The sequence below is a fragment of the Calidris pugnax genome, unplaced genomic scaffold (genome assembly GCF_001431845.1).
Source record: "Calidris pugnax isolate Ruff unplaced genomic scaffold, ASM143184v1 scaffold55, whole genome shotgun sequence".
In the NCBI taxonomy this organism is placed as follows: domain Eukaryota; kingdom Metazoa; phylum Chordata; class Aves; order Charadriiformes; family Scolopacidae; genus Calidris; species Calidris pugnax.
This window is the reverse complement of record NW_015090832.1, coordinates 4,011,803-4,021,873: the sequence shown is the minus strand read 5'-3', so window position 1 is coordinate 4,021,873 and position 10,071 is coordinate 4,011,803. Positions and strand designations below refer to the sequence as shown.

At 59.3% G+C, this 10,071-nt stretch overlaps 1 protein-coding gene across 1 annotated transcript in view; it reads left to right on the top strand.

The window, feature by feature from the left end:
- Window positions 1-10,071, top strand: part of SNTA1 (syntrophin, alpha 1) — a 40,934-nt gene that overhangs the window by 5,037 nt on the left and 25,826 nt on the right. Inside the window, exons 3-7 of the mRNA XM_014941235.1 lie at window positions 121-306; window positions 6,845-7,043; window positions 7,141-7,348; window positions 8,643-8,773; window positions 9,173-9,233. Of these exons, the coding sequence (XP_014796721.1) occupies window positions 121-306; window positions 6,845-7,043; window positions 7,141-7,348; window positions 8,643-8,773; window positions 9,173-9,233 (785 nt within the window). The remainder of the gene's footprint in view (window positions 1-120; window positions 307-6,844; window positions 7,044-7,140; window positions 7,349-8,642; window positions 8,774-9,172; window positions 9,234-10,071) is intronic.

The window sequence follows — 10,071 nt, the reverse complement described above, 5'->3', positions numbered from 1 at the left end:
TCCCAGCACGGTGTGGCTGGGAGAAGGCCTGGCGGGTACCCGAGCACCCCCCTCCCCTCCACCCGCTCCTCCCTGCGCTCCGACAGCCACAACCGCTCTTGGTTTCTTTTCTGTTCGAAGGTGGCCGAGAGAATAAAATGCCCATCTTGATCTCCAAGATCTTTAAGGGGCTGGCAGCAGACCAGACCGAGGCGCTCTACGTGGGGGACGCCATCCTCGCCGTCAACGGGACCGACCTGTCTGAGGCAACGCACGACGAGGCGGTGCAGGCGCTGAAGAAGACGGGCAAGGAGGTGGTCTTGGAAGGTAGGAGATGAGGGAGGACGAGGGTCTGGGCTGATCCCCTTTTTTTTCCCAGCAATGTACTGAGTGCACGGGGATGGTGCGTCCTCTGCACGTGTATTTGCGTCCCCTTTCCAATGGAAAACTGGTTTATCTGCTCATCCAGAGAGCTGGAGGTAACTGCTGGGATCTCCCTCCGGAGAGACACGTGTGTGCCATCGCCCAATGCCCAGTGGAGCCATCTCCCAGCTGCGGGACCACGGGCAGACGGTGATGGGAGCCATGGGGTGGGTTTATGGGGTTTGGGACTCTTCTGTCCTCTGGCATCACCCTGAGGCCATGGAAAGGGTTTTCTGCTTTTCATGTGATTTTCATTTAAACCCCCCCATCCTCAGCTGGTGTGGGCCTGTGTTTACACCAGCGGGGAGGGGGGACACCAGCACCCCACTACTTGCTGGGCACCTCTTGGTTTGCTGGGGCAGGCAGAAGGAGCAGGCTCTAGGGACAGGCAGGACAGCTTGGGACCACAGCCCCACGAGCTGCCTCCCTATGGGGTGCCCAGCACCTGAACCCCAACCACAACCCCACAGATCTGCATCTGAGGCTACAAACATCCCAGGGTCTGTAGAATCATAGAATCACAGAATAGTTTAGGTGGGAAAGGACCTTCAAGCCCACCCAGTGCCACCCCCTGCCCTGGGCAGGGACACTTCCCACCAGACCAGGTTACTCCAAGCCCCCTCCAACCTGCCCTTGAACCCCTCCAGGGATGGGGTGGGCCTGGGCCACCAGGGTCTCGCCACCCTCAGAGTGAAAAATTTCTTCCTGAAATATCATCTTAATCTCCCCTCTTCCAGTTTAAAACCGTTCCCCCTCATCCTGTCAAAGGAATCACAGGATCCCATCAAAAGATCCCATCACAGGATCACGGCCTTTGCTGTCCCAGAGGGGACTGGAGCTTCTCCCCTGGGAACAGGCTCCTTCTTGGCACTGAGTGGCCGGTCCCTGGTCTCCCAGCCCTGGGGGGGCTGGCACCCTGCAGGAGACCCCCAAACACCCTTGGGGAGTGGGTGAGGGCTGGTGGGTTGGGACTGTGGGAGCCCTGAGGCAGGGACCCCGCTTTTCTCCCGTTACCCTTCACATCACGTCTCACGGTGCTTGCCCATCTTCTGCCAGCTTGGATCTGCACCCAGGATCTGTCCCCTGGGATGGGACCCTTCCCCTCCCCACAAGCCACACGTTGGCACTGGAGACCCTTACCAGTGTGGTTGTGGGGCTGCAGATCCCGAAGGGAGGTTTTTATTTTGGGGGGAGCACTCTGGGCTCCAGCCTGGACAAAGAAGAGCTCTGTGTCTTCTGCTGCCAGCAACCGCCGCGGCTCTTGCTTTCCCTGCGCCTTCCCCAGATTGTCTCAGCTCCAGATTTTCCTTTTTAGCTTCGCTCAGCCCTTTCTGCTGTGGGTTCCTCTTCTCCTGGGAGCCGCAGGACCACGGTTCAGCCGGAGGAATGTGCTGCTCTGCACAGCTGCTGGGAGCAGATAGGGTTGGTGGTGGGGTTGGGTTGTGTGTGTTGGGTTTTTTTTTTTTCTCTCGACCAAAGAGAAATACAAGAGCCTCTTTCTCTGGGAGCCTGCGAAATTCCTCCCCGTGGCCGCTGTTCTCGGACCACCCTCTCCCTGTTATTTTCTTTTCATCCTTTACTTTGGCGTGGGTTTCCTTTCTGCTAGAGGTCCTGCGGGAGGTGGGGATGAGCTGCTCTTTCTGTAGAGAGAACAACTTCTCTCCCTGGACCTTCTTCTCCTCCTCTTCTTCCTCCTCCTCCTCCTTCTTCTCCTCCTCCTCCATGCCCCTGGGGACCTGCCAGGTTGCCCTCCCGGGAGGCAGCTGCAGGCAGGGCTTTTGGTTAGCTCACCAAGCTCAGGTATGACCCGCTGGGCTTCTTAATTAATTAATTTAAACTCCCAGCAAGTACCCTTGGGAGGGGAACGGGGCTGGGCTGGCTCCCACTGCAACACGCTGGAGGTTTGTAGCTGATGCCATCGGGCTCCCATGGCACAATGTTCCTTGGGCAACTGCTGGGGCTGGGCAGGGGTCCCTGCTGCTGGTCCCATCACAGATATCAGGGACACACATGGTGCATCTCCATCTCCTCCCCGATTTGGGTTTGCTGGTGTGATACAGCCCTGCCCATGGAGGATGGTAGGGCTGGCACCATGGTGTGGTCCCCATGGGGCTGTCACTGCCCTGTGGAGGTGGTGGCCTTGCCTCTGGTCGGGATGTCCCCTGCCACCCCTGTGGCTCTCCAGGAGCCCACCAGGGAGGGGTGGCAGGGCTGGGGTTCAGAGCGTGGCATTATGGTGCCTGAAAGGTGTTAATGGGGGGGCTTCCCTGCTCCCTTCTTTTGCTTGGGCTCACTTCAGAGCTTGGAGAAAAGCACCTTAACGTCACTTAGATGCTTTCTGGTCCCCCACTGTGCTGCCAGGTGTGACTCAGACGTCCCTTAGGGTTGCCCTAAGTACCAAAACTGAGTAGTTTGGTACAGACAGGGTCTGTTTGCTGCCTCGCTCCCCTTGGCTGCCTTCATTCCCAGTTGTAGGAATTTTTAGGGTGGTTTCCAAGTGGTGTCACAGGAGGTAAGATCTGGGAGAGTCTGCACCTCCTCACGGGGCACTGAGCTGGGGTGGGACTCTCCAAAAGGGCAGAGCTGGGAGACAGGGCCTTTTAATTTGGATGTGGGCAGTGGCCCCGCGTGCCAGTTTTCACCCTGCGGGGGCTGGAGAAGCTGGGCTTCTGGCTCCTGGGTGTCGTTGACATCCTGGTGTGAGGACACACAGAGACCTCCCGGTGTGTCCTGCCAAAATATTTTTTTTTTTTTTTCGGACGTGCCAAACTACTCTCTTGATATTTGCAGGAGGAGTTTGACTGTATTTATATTACATGGCTATTTCCCCTCTTTCAGTCTATAGCCCTTCCCCCTCCTCCTGTGGCTCCCCTCCCTGACCAAGAGTCCCTCCCCATCTCTCCTGGAGCCCCTTTAGGGACTGGAAGGGGCTCTAAGGTCTCCCCGGAGCCTTCCCTTCTCCAGGCTGAATCCCCCAACTCTCTCAGCCCCCCCTTCCCAGCAGAGGGGCTCCAGCCCTCCCAGCATCTCCATGGCCTCCTCAGGCCCTGCTCCAACAGCTCCATGTCCTCCTTGTGCTGAGATGCTGTTGATGGTGTTGCCCCTTTTTGGAACGCTGAGGAGAAAAAAAAACTCAAGTGGAGGTGGAACAAAGAGCAAAGAGCAGGGCAGAGCCAGGAGGGCCTTTGGTTAAACATGTCCCCGATGCAGCTCACTGTGGGGTTCGGGGCACGCGCGATGCTCCTGTGCCATAACCCCTCTGCAGAGGGACCATCCAGCCACTGGTGGCCACGAGCAGCTTCTCGCACTTGGGGGCCTCCTCGGAGACTTTTGCTGTTCCCCCAAACCCTAAAATAAAGTGTTACTCAGTGCAAAGCCCCGAGCAGTTAAAGGTCTGATTTGTCACCTCCCCTCCATCCTGGAGAGGGTCAGTGGGACGAGCTGTCTCCCCGTGGGAGAGCAGGAGCCCCTGTGGCTTCTGGGGGCCTCTTGGATTTGCCCAGCAGCCCCCGAGAGGGCTGTTTGCCTGCTGAAGGGGGCTCGAAGTCACCAGCAGCGAGGCAGGGTTTCTGCCCAGGGATTTTTGGAGGGTGCTGGGTAACAAGGAGAGTTGCAGCCAGCCTGGGAGCCCCAGCACCACTAAAAAAAAGACACACAAAAAAGACAATCATTAACAATTACCAGTAGCAGAGATGATGCATAGTATGGTGTGAGTTGTTTGCTTTCATGAGGTGGAGGTAATTAATTAATTCTGTTTGATAAGAGGCGATTCCTGTGCAGTGAAGGGATTGGCAGAGCCTAAGTCACCCCGGGATAGAGCCCGTGGGGTCACCAGAGGAGATGGCAGCTCCCATGGGATGGTGGCCCAGCCCCACGGGGAGCACCGCAGCCTCCAACATGTCCCAGCTCCCCGTGCTGGTTTGGGACCCCCCCCATACTGCAGGAACCAGCCTTAAATCCCCCTTAAAGCCGTGTGCCAGAGAGACACAGCGTTCCCCGTGCCCCGTCCTGGGCTGGGTGCTGCTCCTCTCCTCCACGGAGGAGACGTGGGTCGGGATGTGACCCCACCAGGGCTCAGCTGACGCCGGTGACGTCCTCCACATTCCCGGGGAGCCAGGGGCTGGCACGGGGACGCCGCTCGGGTTTCAGTGGCCGAGTGCCATCTTCTCTGAACTCCAATTAGTTCCCAGGCAGCGGGATAATAAGCCGGTCCCCGCTGCCAAGAATAATGACTTGGGGTCAAATCCAACGCGGCTCGGATGCCTGCGGGAGCGCGGCCGGCTATTTATACGGGGGGGAGGACGGGGAGGCGCAGGGCACGAGGCTGGTGGCCCCCACGCCGCCTCCTTGGCCCCCGGGGCCACCGCGGGGGGAACCTGACCCACGTGTCGCAGCGGCATCGTGGCCATTTATAGCTGGGTCCCGCTGGGGACGGGCAGAGCGGGGCGCCCCGGGGGGCTCTGCCTCCCTGCCACCTCCCACCGCGGTGGGATTTCGGGATGCAGAGGTTTTGGGGACCTTGCTGGGACAGGAGTGAAGGGGGAGGTGGGGGGTGGTGGGCAGGTGGAGGATGGGGGCAGTAGGCTCTGCCGGCAAACTCTCTCCTGCTGCAAAAAGGGCTTTTTTTTTTTTTCTGGCATAAAATCAGGCTGATGGGGCTTTGCTGCATCAAAGGAGCTGGTCCGATGACCAGCACCTATAAGAGTTGGCTGCAAAGCCAAGCTCCTGTCCCCCCCTCTCCTGCCACCCACACCACTGACTTGGAGATGGAGCAGGACCAGTGGTGGGTGATGCTGGGGGACGGGGCAGCAGGCTCGTGTCTCTTCAGTGGTTTCCAGCGATAGGACAAAGGGCAACGGGCACAAGCTGGAACATAAGAAGTTCCATTCAAATACGAGGAAGAACTTCTTTAGGGTGAGGGTGGCAGAGCCCTGGAACAGGCTGCCCAGGGAGGTCATGGAGTCCCCTTCTCTGGAGATCTTCAAGACCCACCTGGATGCCGTCCTGAGTGATGTGCTCTGGGCAGTCCTGCTTAGCAGGGTGAGTTGGACTGGATGATCTCTAGAGGTCCCTTCCAACTCTGACAATTCCGTGATTCCATGTCTGCCCTGTGGTGTTTTCCCCAAAGGCCACCAAAGGGAAGCCCTTCCAGTTCTGGGCTCCCCAGTTCCAGAAGGACAGGGAACTGCTGGAGAGGGTACAGCAGAGGGCTACAAAGATGATGAGGGGCCTGGAGCATCTCTCACGAGGAAGGGCTGAGGGACTTGGGCCTTTTATTCTGGAGAAGAGAAGGCTGAGGGGGGATCTGATCAACACCTATAAATACATAAAGGGTGGGTGTCAGGAGGATGGGGCCAGTCTTTTTCCAGTGGTGCCCAGGGACAGGACAAGAGGGAACGGACACAAACTGTAACACAGGAAGTTTCACCTAAACATGAGGAGGAACTTCTTTCCTGTGAGGGTGGCAGAGCCCTGGAAGAGGCTGCCCAGAGAGGTGGTGGAGTCTCCTTCTCCGGAGACATTCAACCCCACCTGGACACGTTCCTGTGGGACCTGCTCTGGGTGGCCCTGCTCTGGCAGGGGGGTGGACTGGATGATCTCCAGAGGTCCCTTCCAACCCCATAGCATTCTGTGATTTCCCGGAGCCACCAGCCCTGTGGGCAGGACCAGGGCTGGTCCCAGGGGCACGTGGGGCACCTTCCCTGCTCAGCCCAAACTTTTTTGGCCGGTGCTGCCGGCTTAATTTTTGGGATGTAGCTACGGGGCCCCATCAATTCGTGGTGACTTTCATCTCCCCCTTCCCCTAAGCCATCTCTGAGGGCACTGGCTCCGCAGCCAGACCCGCTGGGGACCGAGGGCTGGTTTCTCCTCCCTGGTTTGTGACTCCTGGGCAGGGCGATGCGAGGTGCCAGCACGCCCTTGGAGGCTTCTCCTGGGGCCAAGCCATGGTATTTGAGAGTTGTTGTTCCCCGTTGGCGGGAGGACCGGCTGTACCAGCAGGGTTTGGACTGTGTCATTTTGGCTTGGGACTCCTGCCCATTCCCTGCCTCCCCGTGCCACCCCGGGGACTCCATCGGACTCCGATCTGGGAATGGATCTGGGTTAAAGGAAATTTAAAAAAAAAAGGGGAAAAGGCCATTTTTACCCCTCCCACGGGGCTCCCTGGACTGGGATGGTGGGTAGGAGGTACTGGGAGGATACTAGGTGTCACGTCACCCTCTGGTACAATCTTGCCCACTGGTGCCATCCCCTCCCCATGCCCACAGGGGTGCTGAGCATAGGACCCCCCACAGCACCCATGGGTGATGGCTCTGGGAAGGCATGAGGAGGCACCAGCTCCAACACAGGGAGGGTGTAAGGGGTTTCAGGGGGTGCTGACGGGCGGGATGAGGCCATCCTGGTCCACACCGTGCCCTCAACCGAGTCCTGCCTTTTCTTCCAGTGAAGTACATGAAGGAGATCTCCCCCTACTTCAAGAACTCCTCCGCGGGGGCGACGGTCAGCTGGGACCCCTCTCCCTCCGCCCTGCAGAAGCGCTCGTCCCCCCTCCTGCCCCCTCGGGAGCTCCGGGAGGGCAGGACCGTGCCCTTGAAGATGTGCTACGTGTCCCGCAAGTGCCTCCCCGCCGACCCGGAGCACAGGTCAGGCCACGGTTGTCAGGGGGTGGGCGATGCCACTCGGGGTGCCCCCGGGTCACCGAAGGCCGGTGGGGACCCAGCGGGGGCTGTGTCCCTGCAGGTACCTGGAGGTGTGCTCGGCGGACGGGCGCCTTGCCCTCTTCCTGCGGGCCAAGGACGAGGCCACGGCGCAGTCGTGGCTCAGTGCCATCCAGGCCAACGCGGGCGCCCTGCTCCCGAGGGTGAAGGAGGAGCTGCGAGCCCAGCTGGCGGGTGCCGGCGCGGTGGCCGGACGGGACATCAAGCACGTGGGCTGGCTGACCGAGCAGGTACCCCCCAGACACGTCCCCCTGCCACCACCACCCCATGCCACCACACTGCTGGTGGCCATAGAATCGTAGAGCCATAGAATGGTTTGGGTTGGAAGAAGGGACCTCAAAGATCATAGAATCATAGAATGGTCTAGGTTGGAAGAGACCCTTGGGATCATCGAGTCCAACCATCTCCCCTACTCTACAAAGTCCTCCCCTACACCATGTCCCTCAGCACTGCATCTAAACGGCCCTTAAACACAGCCAGGGATGGGGACTCCACCCCCTCCCTGGGCAGCCTGTTCCAAAATATTTGGCATGGCTTTATCTTTCCTCTCCACTACCCAAATATGAAAAAGGCAGTATTAAAATGCTCTGAAATGACTGCTTATAATAATTGGTGCTGTGTGCCTTTTGTATCCCTATTGAATTTTGTCTTTTGTGCATATACCCCATGTAGCTTCAGGGACTACTTTGTTCCAGTGGGATGTGGTGAAGAATTATCCACATTAGTGGAAATGGAATCAGTAGATGTATCTCAAAAGGGAGTATACCCACGTTAGGTGGCAGGGTATAGCCATGTCTGCAGTGGAGCTGTGCCTCAGCTTGCCCTTCAGCACACACCTCACCATGTAAAAGTGGATCCAAGCACCACAAAGCACCTTCAGCCCTCATCAGAGCCCAGGGTCTCAGCCCACAGCACGGGGCTCTTGAGATCATAGAATCATAGAATCATAGAATGGTCGAGGTTGGAAGAGACCCTTGGGATCATCGAGTCCAACCATCTCCCCTACTCTACAAAGTCCTCCCCTACACCATGTCCCTCAGCACTGCATCTAAACGGCCCTTAAACACAGCCAGGGATGGTGACTCCACCCCCTCCCTGGGCAGCCTGTTCCAATGCCCGACCACTCTTTGGGTGAAAAATTCCTTCCTAATGTTCAGGCTAAACCTCCCCTGTTGGAGCTTGAAGCCATTCCCTCTCGTTCTGTCACTAATTACCTGTGAGAAGAGACCAGCACCAACCTCTCTACAGTGTCCTTTCACGAAGTTGTAGAGAGCGATGAGGTCTCCCCTCAGCCTCCTCTTCCTCACACTAACCAGCCCCAACTCCCTCAGCCGCTCCTCATACGATTTGTTTTCCAGATCATCGAGTTCCAACCCCCCTGCCCTGGGCAGGGACACCTCCCACTAGAGCAGGTTGCTCAAGGCCACATCCAGCCTGGCCTTGAACACTTCCAGGGATGGGGCATCCACAACTTCCCTGGGCAACCTGTTCCAGTGCCTCATCATCACCTCCATCCCCTTCCAGCTCCCCAGCGCTGGCACCAGGAACCTGCTGGCCGTCCTCACCGAGAAGGAGCTGCTGCTCTATGGCAGCCTGCCCCAGAGCCGTGAGGCCATGGGCAAGCCCACCCACAGCTACCCCCTCATCGCCACCAGGTAGGGACAACTGGCCCAGTGTCCTCCTGCCATGCACAGGGAACAGGGTGGCAGCAGCGTCCAGGGGTGGTGGTAGGGGTTTGGGAGTGGTGGTGGGGGCTGGGGGTCAGGGCAGAACTTCAGGGATGGTGGCAGTGTCCATGGGTTGTGGCAGTGTCCAGGGGTGATGATAGGGGCTGGGGGTCAGGGCAGAACCTCAGGGATGGTGGCAGCATCCATGGGTTGTGGCAGTGTCCAGGGGTGATGGTAGGGGCTGAGGGCCAAGGCAGAACCCCAGGGATGGTGGCAGGGCCCAAGGGTTGTGGCAGTGTCCAGGGGGGATGGTTGGGGCTGGGGATGATGGCAGAGCCCCAGGAGTGGTGGCAATGACTGGGGGTGGTGGCAGGCACTGGGGGTCAGGGGAGAGCCTCAGGGAGGACAGCAGAGTCCCATGGTGGTGGCAGAGGCTTTTGAGATGATGGTAGAGTCCCAGGGTGGTGGCAGGGCCCTGGGACGATGGCGTAGCAGTGGGGATAATGGCAGGGCCCAGGGGATGGTGGCGGTGTCTAGGGGTGGTGGCAGCGCACTGTGGATGGTGGCAGGGCACTGGGAATGGGGACAATGTCCAGGGGTGGTGGCAGTGTCCAGGGCTGATGCTAGGGGCTGGGTGTCAGGGCAGGTCCCCAGGAATGATGGCAGAGCCCCAGGGTGATGGCAGAGGCTTTTGAGGTGATGGTAGAGCTGTAGCAGAGTGGCAGAGCCCTGGGGATGGTGACAATGTCTGGGGATGGTGACAGTGTCTAGGGGTGGTGACAGTGTCTAGGCCTGGTGGCAGAGCCCTGGGGATGGTGGCAGTGCCCCCGGGGTGGTGGCAGTGCCTGGGGGTGGTGGCAGTGCCCAGGGATGGTGACAGTGTCTAGGGGTGGTGGCAGTGTCCGGGGATGGTGGCAGAGCCCTGGGGATGGTGGCAGTGCCCAGGGATGGTGGCAGAGCCCCGGGGGTGTGACAGTGCCCAGGGATGGTGGCAGAGCCCAGGGATGGTGGTAGAGCCCCGGGGGTGTGACAGTGTCTGGGGATGGTGGCAGTGTCCGGGGATGGTGGCAGTGCCTGGGGGTGGTGGCAGTGTCCAGGGGTGGTGACAGTGCCCAGGGATGGTGGCAGAGCCCCGGGGGTGTGACAGTGTCCAGTGTTGGTGGCAATGTCCGGGGATGGTGGCAGTGCCTGGGGATGGTGGCAGTGCCCCCGGGGTGGTGGCAGTGCCTGGGGGTGGTGGCAGTGCCCAGGGGTGGGGACAGTGTCTAGGGGTGGGGGCAGTGGCC